The sequence below is a fragment of the Equus caballus genome, chromosome 20, assembly GCF_041296265.1.
Source record: "Equus caballus isolate H_3958 breed thoroughbred chromosome 20, TB-T2T, whole genome shotgun sequence".
In the NCBI taxonomy this organism is placed as follows: domain Eukaryota; kingdom Metazoa; phylum Chordata; class Mammalia; order Perissodactyla; family Equidae; genus Equus; species Equus caballus.
Window position 1 is genome coordinate 24,555,102 of NC_091703.1, and position 16,443 is coordinate 24,571,544.

At 35.3% G+C, this 16,443-nt stretch overlaps 1 protein-coding gene across 18 annotated transcripts in view; it reads right to left on the minus strand.

Moving 5' to 3' along the window:
- Nucleotides 1–16,443, minus strand: part of CMAH (cytidine monophospho-N-acetylneuraminic acid hydroxylase) — a 351,661-nt gene that overhangs the window by 35,898 nt on the left and 299,320 nt on the right. For all 18 annotated transcript variants that reach the window (XM_070244995.1, XM_070244986.1, XM_070244988.1 and 15 more), the window contains one exon: nucleotides 14,523–14,658. In XM_070244995.1, the coding sequence (XP_070101096.1) occupies nucleotides 14,523–14,658 (136 nt within the window). The remainder of the gene's footprint in view (nucleotides 1–14,522; nucleotides 14,659–16,443) is intronic.

Sequence of the window (16,443 nt, forward strand, 5' to 3'; positions counted from 1 at the left end):
GTAATATGGAGAACTTCCCAAACCTGGGGAAGGAGATAGAAATCCATATGAAAGAAGCTATCAGATGTCCTAAAATAAGTCAATGTAAAAAGATCTACTACAAGACATATAGTAAAAACTGGTAAAAACAAATGACAAAGAAAAAATACTAAGGGCAGCAAAGCAGAAAAAAATAACTTACAAAGGAACTTCTATCAGGCTTTCAGCAGATTTCTCAGCAGAAAACTTACAGGCTAGGAGAGACTAGAATGATATATTCAAATCTTTGAAGGGCAAAAACTTTCAGCCAAAATACTCTATCCAGTGAAAATATCCTTCAGATATGATGGAGAAATAAAAACTTTCCCAGATATGCAAAAGCCAAGTGAGTTTGTAGCCACAAGAACCCCCCTACAAGAATCCTCAAGAAGGCCCTCATACCTGAAAAAAAACGGATAAAGGGGTTACAAAGCCCAGCGTAAGAAGATAAATAGGTAGCTAAAATCAGAAAAGTGTAGCTTTACATCAGAACAGGTTAGCAAATGCTCAAGTATAACATTAAAGATAAAGGGAAGGAAAACACCAAAAACAAAGATAATCTTGTCATTTTAACCACAAAAAAACACAAGATGGAATAAGATGTGACAAAAACAACATAGGAGGGGAAGATGAAGAAGACTGAATCAGATTAGTCTAAAGAAATAAGAGGCCATCAGTCATATCCATAAGATTTTGCATAAAAGCCTTATGGTAACCACTAAAAAAAAGCAGAACAGAGACACAAATAATAACTAAGGAGAAAACTAAGAAACCCAGCATAAAAAAACTACATAACTTAATTGGTAGGCCGAAATACATGGGATGAGACACAAAGGAAATACAGGAGAACTGGAAAATGAGTGATAAAACAGCAGCATTAAGCCTTCATATAGCAATAATCACCCTAAATGTAAATTGATTGAATTCTCCAATAAAAAGACAGAGTGGCAAGATGGATTAAAGAACAAGACCCAACAATATGATGCCTCCAGGAAACACATCTCAGCTCCAATGACAAACACAGGCTCAGAGTGAAGGGATGGAAGACAATACTCCAAGCTAATGGCAGAGAAAAGAAAGCAGGTGTTGCCATACTTATAGCAGACAAAGTAGACTTCAAGATAAGACAGGTAAAGAGAGACAAAGAGGAGCAGTATATAATGATCAAAGGGACACTCCACCAAGAAGACATAACACTCATAAATATCTATACACCCAACACAGGAGCACTGACACACATAAAGAAACTACTAACAAACCTAAAAGGAGACATCAACAATAGCACAATAATAGTAGGGGACCTCAACGCTCCACTCACATCAAGGGATAGATCATCCAGAAAGAAAGTCAACAAGGAGATGGTGGAATTAAATGATAAACTAGACCAGTGAGCTTAATAGACATATATAGAACACTCCATCCCAAAACAGCAGAATACGCATCCCTTCCATGCCCATGGATTGGAAGAATAAACATAGTTAAAATGTCCATACTACTCAAAGCAACCTACCGATTCAATGCAATTCCAATCAGAATCCCAATGATATTCTTCATGGAAATGGAACAAAGAATCCTAAAATTTATATGGGGCAACCAAAGACCCTAAATTACTAAAGCAATCCTGAGAAAAAAGAACATAGCTGGAGGCATCACAATCCCTGACTTCAAAATGTACTAAAAAGCCATAGTTATCAAAACAGCATAGCACTGGTACAAAACCAGGCACACAGATCAATGGATCAGAACTGAAAGCCAGAATTAAAACCACACATCTATGGACAGTTAATCTTTGACAAAGGTGCCAAGAACATACAATGGAAAAAAGATAGTCTCTTCAGTAAATTGTGTTGGGAAATCTGGACAACCACTTGAAAAAGAATGAAAGTAGATCATCATCTCATGCCATACACAAAAATAAACTCAAAATGGATCAAAGACTTGAAGATAAGTCCTGAAACCATAAAACTTCTGGAAGAAAATATAAGTAGCACACTCTTTGACATCAAACTTAAAAGGCTCTTTTCAAATACCATATCTTCTCAGACAAGGGAAACAAAAAATAAACAAGTTGGACTTCATCAGACTAAAGAGCTTCTGCCAAGGCAAAAGAAACTAGTATCAAAACAAAAAGACAACCCATCAATTGGGAGAAAATATTTGCAAATCACATATCTGACAAGGGGTTAATCTCCATAATATATAAAGAACTCCCACAACTGAATAACAAAAAAACAAAAAGCCCAATCAGAAAATGGGTAGAGAATATGAACAGACATTTTTCCAAAGAAGATATGCAGTTGGCCAATAAGCATGTGAAAACATGTTCAACATTACTTATTATCAGGGAAATGCAAATCAAAACTACACTAAGATACCACCTTACACCTGTTAAAATGGCTATAAACACTAAGACTAAAAATAACAAATGTTGGAGAGGGTGTGGAGAAAAGGGAACTCTCATACATTGCTGGTGGGAACGCAAACTGGTGCAGCCACTGTGGAAAACAGTACGGAGATTCCTCAAAAAACTAAAAATAGAATTACCTTATGACCCAGCTTCCCTGCTACTGGGTATTTATCCAAACAACTTGAAATCAACAGTCAAAAGTGACCTATGTACCCCAATGTTCATTGCAGCACTATTCACAATAGCCAAGACGTGGAAGCAATCCAACTGTCCACTGGCCATGAGTGAATAAAGAAGACATGTGTGTGTGTATATATATATATACGATGGAATACTATTCAGCCTTAAAAAAAGACAAAACTATCCTATTTGCAACAACATGGATGGGCCTGGAGGGTATTATGTTAAATGAAATAAGCCAGACTGAGAAAGACAAACACCATATGACTTCACTCATATATGGAAGGTAAACAAACACAGACAAAGAGAACAGTTCAGTGGTTACCAGGGGAAGGGGGTGGGGGCAGGGCACAGGGGCTGAAGAGGAGCACTTATATGGTGACAGAAAAGAAATAAGGTACATTTGAAATTTAACAACAATGTAAAATATTATGAATGCAATAAAATTTAATTAATTAAAAGAACCCACGACCATATATCCCACCAAGGCAGCCCTGGCACAGTGCACCCTGGAACCATCCAGCCTGCATCTCTTCTGATTCCAGCTGGCCTGCCAAAGCCACCCAACACACACAGTCTACACAGGGGATGCTCCTACACAAGGCCACTTCTTCAAGATGGGGAGAGGTGGTTATTTTGCCTAATTCATAGAAACAAACACAGAAAGTGAAGGCAAAATGAAAGAGAGAGGAATATGTTCCAAATGAAGGAACAAGATAAAACTCCAGAAAAAAAGCCCTAATGAAATGGAGATACGTAATTTATCTTATAAAGAGTTCAAAGTAATGGTCATAAAGATGCTCATTGAACTCAGGAGAAGAAGAGAGGAACACAGTGAGAACTTCAACAGAGTTAGAAAATACAAAAAAGAACCAATCAGAGCTAAAGAATACAATAACTGAAATGAAAAATACACTAGAGGAAATCAATAGCAGATTAGATGACACAGAAGAATGGATCAGCAACCTGGAAGACAGAATATGGAAATCCCCTAGTCAGAAGAGAAAAAAAAAAAAACTTACAAAAATGATGAAAGTTTAAGGGACCTCTGGGATAACATTAAGTGTACTAACATTTGCATTGTAGGTGTCCCAGAAGGAGAAGAAAGAGAGAAAGGGACAAAAAACTTATCTGAAGAAATAATGGCTGATAACCTTGTAATCTGGAGAAGGAAACAGACATCCAGGTGCAGGAAGCACAGAGTCCCAAACAAGATGAACCTAAAGAGATCCACACCAAGACATACTATAATTAAAATGGCAAAAGTTAAGATAAAGAATCTTAAAGGCAGCAAGAGACAAACAAGTCACATACAAGGGAACCCCCTCATAAGACCATTAGCTGATTTTTCAGGAGAAAATTTCCAGGCCAGAAGGGACTGGTATGATATATGTAAAGTGCTGAAAGGAAAAAACAACCAAGAATACTCTATCTGGCAAGGTTATCATTCAGAATTGAAGGAGAGATAAAGAGTTTCCCAGACAAGCAAAAACTAAAGGAGTTCATCACCACTAAATTGGTCCTACAAGAAGTGTTAAACAGTCTTCTTTAAGCAGGAAAGAAAAGGTCATAGCTAGAAATAAGAAAATATATGACAGAAAAAAAATCTCACTGACAAAGGCAAATATTTAATAAAGGCAATGGATCACCACTTAAGAAGCCAGTATGAAAGTTAAAAGACAAAAGTAGTAAAATCAACCATAACTACAATACGTAGTTAAGGGATACACAAAATAAAAAGATGTAAAAACATAAAATTTGGAAGGAGGAGTAAAATGCAGTGCTTCTAGAATGTGTTCAAAAGTAAGTGATTATCACCTTAAAACAGACTGCTATATATATAGGTTGATACATATGAACCTCATGGTAACCACAAACCAAAAACCTGAAATAGATATACAAAAAAATAAAGAGAAAGGAACCTAAACATAACACTAAATAAAAACATCAAACCACAAGGGAAGAGACCAAGAGAAGAAGGAAAAAGCAGAGAACTACAAAAACAACCCCAAAAAAACCCTAAAAAATGGCAATAAGTCCATACCTATCAATAATTACCTTAATGTAAATGGACTCAATGCTCCAGTTGAAAAGCATAGGGTGGCTGGATGGATTAAAAAAATAAGACCCATCTATATGCTGCCTACAAGAGACTTACTTCAGAACTAAAGATACACACAGACTGAAAGTGAAGGGATGGGAAAAGATATTCCATGCAAATGAAAACCAAAAAGAAAGCTAGAGTAGCAATATTCATATCAGACAAGACAGAGTTTAAAACAAAGACTGTAACAATAGACAAAGAAGAGCATTACATAATGATAAAAGAGTCGATCCAAGAAGAGGATATATTTGTAAATATTTATGCACCCAACAGAAGCACCTAAATATATAAAGTAAATATTAACAGACATAAAGGGAGAAGTTGACAGCAATATAATAATAGTTGGGGACTATAATACCCCTACTTACATCAATAGACAGATCATCCAGACAGAATATCAATAATGAAACATTGGCCTTAAATGACACATTAGGACCAGGTGGACTTAATAGATATATACAGAACATTCCATCCAAAAATTGAAGAATACATTCTTTTCAAGTGCATATGGAACATTCTCCAGAACAGATCACATGTTAGGCCATGAAACAAGTCTCAACAAATTGAAGATGACTGAAATTATATCAAGCATCTTTTCCAACCACAACAATATAAAAGTAGAAATCAGCTACAAGAATAAAACTAGAAAAAACCACAAGCACGTAGAGACTAAACAACATGCTACTAAACAACCAATGGGTCAATGAAGAAATAAAAAAATACCTTGAGACAAATGAAAATGGAAACAGAATATTCCAAAATCTGTGGGAAGCAGCAAAAGCACTTCTAAGAGGGAGTTTATAGTGATACAGGCCTACCTCAGGAAACAAGAAATATCTCAAATAAACAATTTAACCTGACACCTAAAGGAACTAGAAAAAGAAGAAAAAAACAAAACCAAAAGCTAGTAGAAGGAAGGAAATAATAAAGATCAGAGCAGAAATAAATGAAATAGAGACTAAAAAAATCAATGACACTAAAAGCTGTCTTTGATAAACAAAATCAATAAACCTTTAGTTAGACTCGAGAAAAAAAGAAAAGAGACCCCAAATAAATAAAATGAGAAATGAAAGAGGAGAAGTTACAACTAACACCACAGAAATACAAAGGATAATAAGAGACTACTATGAAAAATTATACACTAACAAGTTGGAACACCTAGAAGAAATGGACAAATTCCTAGAAATACACAACCTTCCAAGACTGAATCATGAAGAAATAGAAAATCTGAATAGACTGAGTACGAGTAATGAAATTGAATCATTAATTTAAAAAAACCCAAAAAACAAAAGTCAAGGACCAGACAGCTTCACAGGTGAATTCTACCAAACATTTAAAGAAGAGTTAATACCTATCCTTCTCAATTTATTCCAAAAAATTGAAGAGGAAGGAACTCTTCCAAACTCATTTTATAAGGCCAGCATTACTCTGATACCAAAACCAGACAATGACACCACAAGAAAAGAAAATTACAGGCCAATATTCCTGATGAACATTGATGTAAAAATCCTCAAGAAAATAGCAAACTGAATTCAACAGTACATTAAAAGGATCATATACCACGATCAAGTGGGATTTATTCCAAGGATAGAAGGATGGTTCAACATCCACAAATTTATCAACGTGATACACCACATTAACAAAATGAAGGAAGATCATCTCAATAGATGAAGAAAAAACATTTGACGAAATTCATCATCCATTTACGACAAAAACTCTCAACAAAGTGAGTATGGAAGGAACGTACCTCAACATAATAAAGGCCATATATGACAAACCCACAGCTACTACCATACTCAATGGTGAAAAGCTGAAAACTTTACCTCGAAGATCGGGAAAGCAAGACAGGGATGCCCACGCTCGTTGCTTTTATTCAACATAGTATTGGAAGTCCTAGCCACAGTAATTAGGCAAGGAAAAGAAAGAAAAACCATCCAAATTGGAAAGGAAGAAGTAAAACTGTCACTATTTGCAGATGACATGATACTACATAGAGAAAACACTAAAGACTCTACCAAAAAAACCCACTAGAATAATAAACTAATTCAGTAAAGTTGCAGGATACAAAATTAACATACAGAAATTGGTTGTGTTTTTATGAATTGATAATGAGCTATCAGAAAGAGAAATTAAGAAAACAATCTCATTTATCATTGTATCAAGAAGAATTGGGGCCGGTTCCGTGGCAGAGTGGTTAAGTTTGCGTGCTCCACTGCCACGGCCCAGGGTTCGGATCCTGGGCACGGCCATGGCACCACTCGTCAGGCCACGTTGAGGTGGCGTCCCACATCCCACAACTAGAAGGAGCTGCAATTAAGATATACAACTATGTACGGGGGGGGGGCGTGGTGGGGAGGGTTGGGGAGATAAAGCAGAGAAAAAAAAAAAAGAAGATTGGCAACTGTTGTTAGCTCAGGTGCCAATCTTTAAAAAAAAAAGAAGAAGAAGAAGAAGAAGAAAATATCTAGGAATAAGTTTAACCAAGGAGGTAAAAGACCTATACTCTGAAAACTTTAATACATTGATGAAGGAATTTGAAGATGACAGAAATAAATGGAAAGATATATCATCCTCATGAATTGGAAGAATATTGTTAAAATGTCCATACTACCCAAAGCAATCTACAGATTCAATACAGTCTCCATCAAAATACCACTGGCAGTTTTCACAGAACTAAAACAAACAATCCTAAAATTTGCATGTAACCACAAAAGACCCCAAGTAGCCAAAGTAATCTTAAGAAGAACAGAGCTGGAGGTATCAAACTTCTGATTTCAAGATATATTACAAGGCTATGGTAGTCCAAACAGTATGGTACTGGCATGAAAACAGACCCAAAGATCAATAGAATAGAATAAAGAGCCCAGAAATAAACCCACACATATATGTCAGTTAATCTATGACAAAGGAAGCAAGAATATACAAGGGGGAAAAGACAGCCCCTTCAATAAATGGTGTTGGGAAAACTGGACAGCTACATGCAAAAGAATGAAACTTGACCACTATCTTACACCATATACCAAAATAAATTCAAAATGATTAAAGACTTGAAACCATAAAACTCCTAGAAGAAAACGTAGGCAGTCAGCTCTTTGACACTTGGCAATATGTTTTTGGACCAGTCTCCTCAGGCAAGGGCAACAAAAGCAAAAAGAAACAAATGGGACTACATCAAACTGGAAAGCTTTTGCACAGGATGGAAACTATCAAAAAACAGAAAAGGGAACCTACTGACTGGGAGAAGATATTTGCAAATCATATATCTGATAAGGGGTCAATGTCCAAAATATATAAAGAATTTACACAACTTAATATCAAAAAGCAAACAAACCAAAAAAATAGGCAGAGGACTTGAACAGACATTTTTTCAAAGAAGACATACGGATGGCCAACAGACACATGAAAAGATGCTCAACGTCACTAATCATCAGGGAAATGCAAATCAATCAATGAGATACCACCTCACACTTCTCAGAATGGCTATTACCAAAAAGAGAAAAGTGTTGTTGAGGATGTGGAAAGGAGACCCTTGTGCACTCCTGGTGGGAATGTAAATTGGTGCAGCCACTATGGAAAACAGCATGGAGGTTCCTCAAAAAATTAAAAATAGAACTATCATGGGATCCAGCAATTCCACTTCTGGATATTTGTCCAAAGAAAATGAAAACAGTAATTTGAGAGAAATAAGCATCCCTACATTCACTGCAGCATTATTTACAATAGCCAAGATATGGAAGCAACCTAAGTATCCATCAATAGATGAATGGATAAAGAAGATCTGGTGTATATATATACAATGGAATATTACTCAGCCATAAAAAGAATGACATCTTGCCATTTGCAATAACATGGATGGACACAGAGGGTATTGTCCCAAGTGAAATATGTTAAACATAGAAAGACAAATACTGTATGATTCCACCTATATGTGAAATCTAAAAAACAACTGAGCAAACAAAACAGAAACAGACTCAAAGATACAGGAAACAAACTTATGGTTACCAGAGTGTGGAGGGTTGGAGAGCAGGTGATTTGGTGAAGGGAATTAAGAGGTACTAACTTCCAGTTATAAAATAAGTCATGGGGTTGTAACGCATAGCATAGGAAATATAGTCAATAACACTGTAAAAACTTCGTATGGTGACAGATGGTAATTAGACTTACCATGGTGACCATTTTGTAATGTATATAAATATTGAATCACTATTATACACACCTGAAACTAGAAAAATATTGTATGTTAACTATACTTCAATAAAAAATTCAATAAAAAAGAAGAAGAAAATGTATGAGTAGACATAATACTTTACTGCCTGAGTCCATTTAGTGCAGGAGCAAATAGGTCATTAGATAGTAGTATATTTGCTATGACATACTTCAGTGGCCCCCTAGATACATCACACTACCACGACAGAATCTAAAACTTTGAAATGATGATCCTGAGATACCAAGAAAAAATAAATTATGTTTTAATATTCTTTTTGAGAAGTCAAGGAAGGATGGTCTACATTTGAGAAATACTTTCTACTAAAAAGTATTATAAAATGTTGGTGCATAGAAAGATAAACTTTAGCTATTCAGAAAATGTTCCTTTTAGCATGGTTTCTTTATCCAAAATGATCAAGTCCCTGGGAGTTCGATAGAGCCAAGGTTTCGCTTTATTGGTAGGTCTGTGATACTCAAAATTATTAAACTCTCTAGAAAAGGACTGTCCACCGGAAATACAATGTGAATCACATGTGTAATTTTAAATATTCTAGTAGCCACATAAAAGAAGTAGAAGATAAGAGGTGGAATAAATTTAATGGATTAATTTCTATTATAACCAAATCTAGCCAATATATTATCATTTTAATATCTAATCAAGTTTTAAAATTATTAATGAGATATTTTATATTTGTGTGCTACATCTTTGAAAGCCAGTGCATATTTTAAGCTTCGAGTATATCTCAATTCAGATACTAAATTTTCATCAAAATATACTTTATCATTATTTAGATTTCATAAAACTGACAAGTGAAAGAGTAGTTTCACTTGCTCAAGTTGTTTCAAAGATACTTACAAGTTTGCCAATAAATGAATAGAGTTACCAACAATACATTTTCATATAATATTCACATTGACAAAACTGGTTCATCTTTTTCAGATGATAATTTTACTTTGAAGCAAAAATATATCAGTTTTAAAACTGCACCTGTTTAAATTTAGTAAATTCAGTAACTCTTGGATCAACTCATTAATATTAACATTGAATTCAAAAGAGTACTGCATATATTGAAAAGCAACCCTAAATTATCAATATTAACAAAGTATTCTTCAAATCTGGTGTGTAATTTTTGCAGCTATTTTAAATAACATTCCCAATTACAAATAAAATCTGCATATTGGTTCACACTGGAAAATGTGTAAAATCATTATCATTGATTTGTGTTAGAAAAAGATTCAATTTCAACATAAAGACTCCACATAGAGATTCAATTTCAATGTAATATTTAACCTGTATAACTAAGTCAAAAATAAGCATTTTGTTTACTTGGAACTTCAAATTTAGCTTGCTCATACACACAGTATAATATCAGAGAAAATATTAATCAGTGCCAGATTTTTGTCTTTGGTTCCTGAATATTTGGCAAGCATTTTTTTTGTTTCAAGAAAACCTTGAATTGGAGCTAACAGTACACATCTTCCACAATTCAACCAATAAGCACTGGCAAAGAGCCCAAGATCATCAAGTTTATTGCCTTCTCTTCTTTTGGTAGCTTCATTAACTTGCTGATGACCCATAGCATTTGCATGTAGAAATTGAACAATTTCAAGAATTGTATCCAGGATACTTTTCCTAGAGACTGCTTCAGAAAACTTAGTACAAATGTTTTCAAATGTATCAGGCATTGGAAAGAAGTATTAGGGAAAATACAAACTTCTTGTTTTAAAATTCCAATATATCTGGATTTTTAAAATCTAACACAGCCGAAGGGAACATCATCTATCATGATAAAAACTAAGTTTTTCCTATTTAGCTGAAATTTACTCTTTGTCAGATGTAGAAGATTCAAAAATCCTTACCCAAATACTTATGAATTTTTAGGACACGAATTGGCAATATTTCTTCGTAAATTCAGAAATCCTTTGAATCTATTTGCTCAGTACTAATTAATAAATAGTTCATCTCTACCACCACTGATTTGAAATGCCTGCCATAGCAGATAATAAATCCATAGATTAATATGAATTTGTTTCTGTATCTTTTATTCTGTACCATTGGCTATTTATTTAATAGTGCCACCGAGTTTTAATTATAGACTTTATAATACATTTTACTATCTGGTAGAGTACTCTCCCCATTCTTGTACTTCTTAATCAGAGGCTTACTAAATATTCTTGTTTTTCCCCCCAATTTCAGATCAACTTGTCTACTTCTGAAAAACACGTATTATTTTTATTGGAATCACATTAACTTTGTAAATTAATTTAGTATAAATTATATCATTTGGTTATTTAGTCCAAAAACATAGGATGTCTTTTCATTAGCATGGGTTTTCTTCTGTGTCATTCAGTGACATGTTAAAGTTTTCTTTGTATAAGACTTGCACATCTCTGGTTAAGTTTATTCCTAGATATTTTCTCTTTTTTAATTGCGATTGGAGAAGCAGTCTTTTCTGTAATTACATCTTCTAAGTAGTAGTTGTTTCAATGGTTTGGAAGAGTTTTTCAGTTGATTATTTTACATTTTCTAGATATACAATCACATCATCTGCAAATAATGATAGTTTTGCCTTCTTTATTATTTTATATGTCTAATCCATTGATGTTATCTTATTGGATTATTTCAAGTAAAATATTTTTGACTTAGAATGCTTCTCATGGCTGACTCTGCCCTCTTCCATACACATATATAGACACACACTCACGATTATATGTAGAGTCATATTAAGGAAATAGCCATCTAATGTCCAATTTTAGAAGTTTGTTTTGGTCAACATGAGTTAAAATTTTCAAAATTTAAAACTTTAAAAATCTACAGAGATCACATGCTCTTTCTTCTTAGATCAATTAATACACCAAATTAATCAAATTTCATAATGAAAAACATTTACATTCATGTAATAAACCCCACTTATTCTTGATATGTTATTAATGTTGTATATAGTTTGGTAGTATTTAGATATTCAGAAAATTGTTCTGTAGGGGTTTTGTGAATTTTTGTCAGATTTTGGTACCAGTGTTCTACTCATTTCATAAAATATTTCTATTTCTTTTTTTTCTTATGTACACGATTCATTTAAAGCAAGGTTTCTCAACAATGGCACTGTTGGCATTTTGAGCTGGATAATTCCTTGTTGTTGGAGGTGTCCTGTTCATTACAGGATATTTAGCAGAATACTGTCCTCTCTCCACTAGATGCCAGTAGCACCCCCCAGTTGCGATACCTAAAAAATGTCTCTAGACACTGCAAAATGCACCCTGGGAGACAAAATCTCCCTGTTTGAGAACCACTGATCTAATGCTAAAGAAAAATACTTGCAATTTTTCAAATTCTATTTATTGATAAATTTTTATCAAGTGATCTTTTATATTGTTAGAAACATTTGGATTCTACAGCAATTGGTGGCTTAACTGAAGCTTTCACTTTTTGTAAAATATCTTTCCCACTCTTTTCCTTATAATTTTCTAACAAAAGACCCATAACTTTTACCATCTCTCTATCTTAAAATGGTTTCCTTTTTTATGCAATTATGCAAGCTCTTTCATAACTGGCCAGTTGCAAACCGATAAAAAATGGTTTTAGATACTTAATTCTCATTTCTGGTGACTAATTTCATCAATTCTTCATTGGCTGTTGAGAAGAAACTTCCTAGCAGATTGCCTATGTATTTACTGAAAATGTATCTCCTGTCCTTGAAATGTACATTCTGCCCACCATTCCCACAGTGGGAGCTATTTTCAAGGACGCAGGCTTGAGAGCCACCCAGAGCTACTGAATCGTGACAGCGAGTTTGTTTTCTCATCTGAAAACGGGTGCAGTAATAGCAGCTTCCCCACAGGACTGTGGTGAGGGTAAAATGAGATAATGTTTGGGGACATTGTTTGCATTATTTTGAAACTTTTCTTACATAACAGTTCTTTTTCCTCTATTGATGCAAATTGTAATTGCCATTCATCATGAAATTTGCAACAGACTTTCTCTTCCACTTTCTTTTCTCTTTACTATTTGCATTGCAGTACTAGTTTTTGCATCTGCACTAAACTTTGCACCAATAGATGCTTTCATTTTAATGCAAAAATTTATCTGCATTTTTCTTAAGCTAGAAAATTAATTGAACCATAACACAATAAGTATTTCAATCTGATTTCCAATTATAATTAGCATTGGTATCATTGTAACATAAGCTGCCTACATAAAATACCCAGCTAAACACATTGCAACAATATATCAGTGCAAAGAAAAAATAATCCAAACCGAATCAATCCATTGATACCAATTAAATCATTAATGTGTTTATGTGTAATACTAGAAATGACACATGCATCCAACATGCATACCACAATAACAATACTTTCTTACACAATGCATTGGGTAAAGTGCAACGTAGTCTGACTGAAGTAATGAACTTGTGTTTAACAGAAAATATTTTATGCTGGTTCAGTCTTAAAATTTGCATTACTTAAAATTAAAAACTCAGGTCCTCAGTTGCCCTAGCCACATTTCAAGTGCTCCATTGTCACATGTGGCTGGTAGCCAGCATATTGGACAAGTTGGCCCTAGCAGGTCCAATCAAAATCTCCAAAGACTCTAATAATGTTGCAAATATTGAGTTTGGCTTTAGTAATTCATAGGAAATTTGGGAAGTTTTCCTTTTTATCACAAAGTCTACATCTTGAGAGAAAAGAAAAAACACTTGCCTGGCTCAGGCACCTGGCAAGAGTAAAGTCCCCAATAGGACAATCGGATCTGAGGACAGAGCTTAAGATGAACTAAAAAATGTTTCTTAAATTCCAACTTCCCCTAGAAGAGATACTCCTGTTTGAGAAACATTTTATTAAAAGTTAACTGTTAACTCATTAAATGATTACTTGGTATCAAAGTAACCACAAAAAGAAGCGCAAATGTGAATACTCACATTTAGGAAATCTTATGCAATACCCAGTTTTAAGATTGTCATTCATTTGACCATTAAAATGAAAACCCAACATTTAAATAACATTCTCAAAGAAAATTCACGGACCTTCAAAAATATACTGGAAAAACAAAACCTAGAAGTTATATTGCTGCGAGATAAATCATCTCAGGTACCCCAAAATGAGAAAATAACTTGCATTTGATAATGATGCAATTCTCTACTCTGAGATGCAGTATGGTGTAGAGAAAAGAGCCTTGGAGCTAGTCGTACCAGGATTCACTTCTCAAATCCAGTGTTTCCAATTGAGTGACTTTGGGCAAGTCACTTCGTCTCTCTGAGTTTCAGATTCCCTAAACTGCAAAAGCATAATGAAACCTGCCTCACAGTGTCACTGGGAAGGTTAATTTAGACGACTTGGTTAAAAGCCCCAGTCCAGTTCCTAGCATATACTGAACACATATCAGTTGCCTTCATCCTTTCCAGGATCCTTTCAGAGAAAATCCATCTGAATTCATTCTAGCTGCCAAGCATGGTTTTTATTCATGCTCTCTGTTCTCAGGCGGATTATTAAATAAACGCCAGACTCCTACTAATCATTCATTTTCATTTCATGCTGTTACACAGATAAATAACTCATCCCAGCACACATTAACTCATGTATAAAAATGATGTACAAAATGTCCAGCCATACTTGTCTGATGGGTGGGATTCCACGAAATATCCAGCAAAGGGGCAATAAATTCGCGGTTGTAGGTCCTTCACCAGCCGAGCCTTGTAGTTCAGAAGCTTCCTCCTTTCTGTTTTAATGAATTGGGCTTTCCACTCCTCTGGAATGACAGGGTTTGGATTAGAGTCTCCTCTGGTCAGAAATCACAGAAAAACAAAGGTTCTAATAGCTTGGAACTCTTTCAGGAGATAAAATTGATAGACGACTAACCCAGAAATAGAGCAAAGCCCTGTGCCGTTAGTGGAAGGTTTTGCCCCCAGCTTTATTTTGCAAATTTCATTTGGTTACTGGAAAAATGTTACCAAACCAGCCAAAGACAATGAACCCTCTCCTTGTTTGTGTCAATTCATTCAGACCCTAGCTGAATACACAGGGCAGCATGCATAGTTGTACCTTGCGTGCCTGCACATTTTAAGGGCACTATAACTATTAACTCTTTATTAACATGGAAATGGCTTTGTTATTTCAGTGGATTATGAAAGGAAAGCATGTTCATCACACCCTGGCAATGCACAGTGGTCAAGACCACGAGCAGTGGAGTCAATTAAGACTTAGGATCAAAATGCAGCTCCACCACTTACGATCTTTGAGTCTGTTTCCTCCTCTGTAAAGTGGAATCATGACGCCCACCTCACAGGCTGTTCATTTGCTCATTCATTCATTTGATCCATATTTATTAAGCCCCTACTCTGTGCCAGACATAGTTCTAGGCACTGAGAATACAGTGGAGAACATGATAAAGCAGGAATCTGCTCTCCTGGAACGTTCATTGGAGAGAAAGAAGCAAATAATGAACAAGTAAACAAAGGTCATTTCAGAGTGATGAGCTAGGAAGAAAGTAAAACAGGGCCATGCAACAGAGAGTGGCTGGGATGAGGTGAGGTGGGATGGAGGGGTGTTATCACACAGCCTGGTTAGTGAAGATGACATTTGAGTCATAGACACAAACGTAGACACAGATGAAGAGAAATTGCTGACCACATAGAGATCAGGGGCAGTAGCACTCCAGGCAGTGGAAACAGAAAACACAAAACCCAGGACAGGGACGCACTTGGTGTTTTGGGTCTGAGGAACAAAAAGCAGGCCAGTGTGGGCTAATATATAGCAAGTAATGGGGAGACAGGCAGTCAAGGAGGTTAGAGGAATTAGACAGGGCCCAGAGCATGAGGGCACCATGTCAGGGAGCTATTCCTACTATTATTGCTATGGAAATTTGATAAGCACAGACAAGGATACAGAAAAAAATTAAAGTTATCTATAACCTAGACATAAACCACTATTAACATTTTGGTATGTTCTAGGACTTTTAAAACGTGTGTGCATGCACTCCCACATGCATACACACACTCACAGAAGAATGGGAATCACGCTAGCTACTCTTTAATAGGTATATTTTGCCTCCCCAAGAACACTGTTAACTCCTTAAAGACAGCACCTTTCCTCTCTCTCTCATGTGGTTCCACACTCTGGGAGGCAATGAATCTAGACTGCAGAGGAATGGAAGGCAAGAGAGAGGCTTTTTTCATCCTGCAATTAGGCCATTTTCTGCCACATTGTTAGAGACTGTTCGTCAAACATATTAATTTATTTAGTGGCCCTATACTGAGCACTTACAATGCTAATATTGAGGATACTAAAATGAACAAAATATACCACTTACACACTTTCTTCCAAGCCAAACCCAGCACCACCCTAAGACCCAGATCAGAAGAGATCCTGCCTTAGACGCCACGCTTTTTACTAGCTTTGAGATATAATCGACTTACAATATTGCATAAGTTTAAGGAATACAATGTGATGATTTGATACACATATATATTGGTAAATGATTACCACAATAAAGTTAGCTAACACTTCCGTCACCTCACCTAATTACCTTTATTTT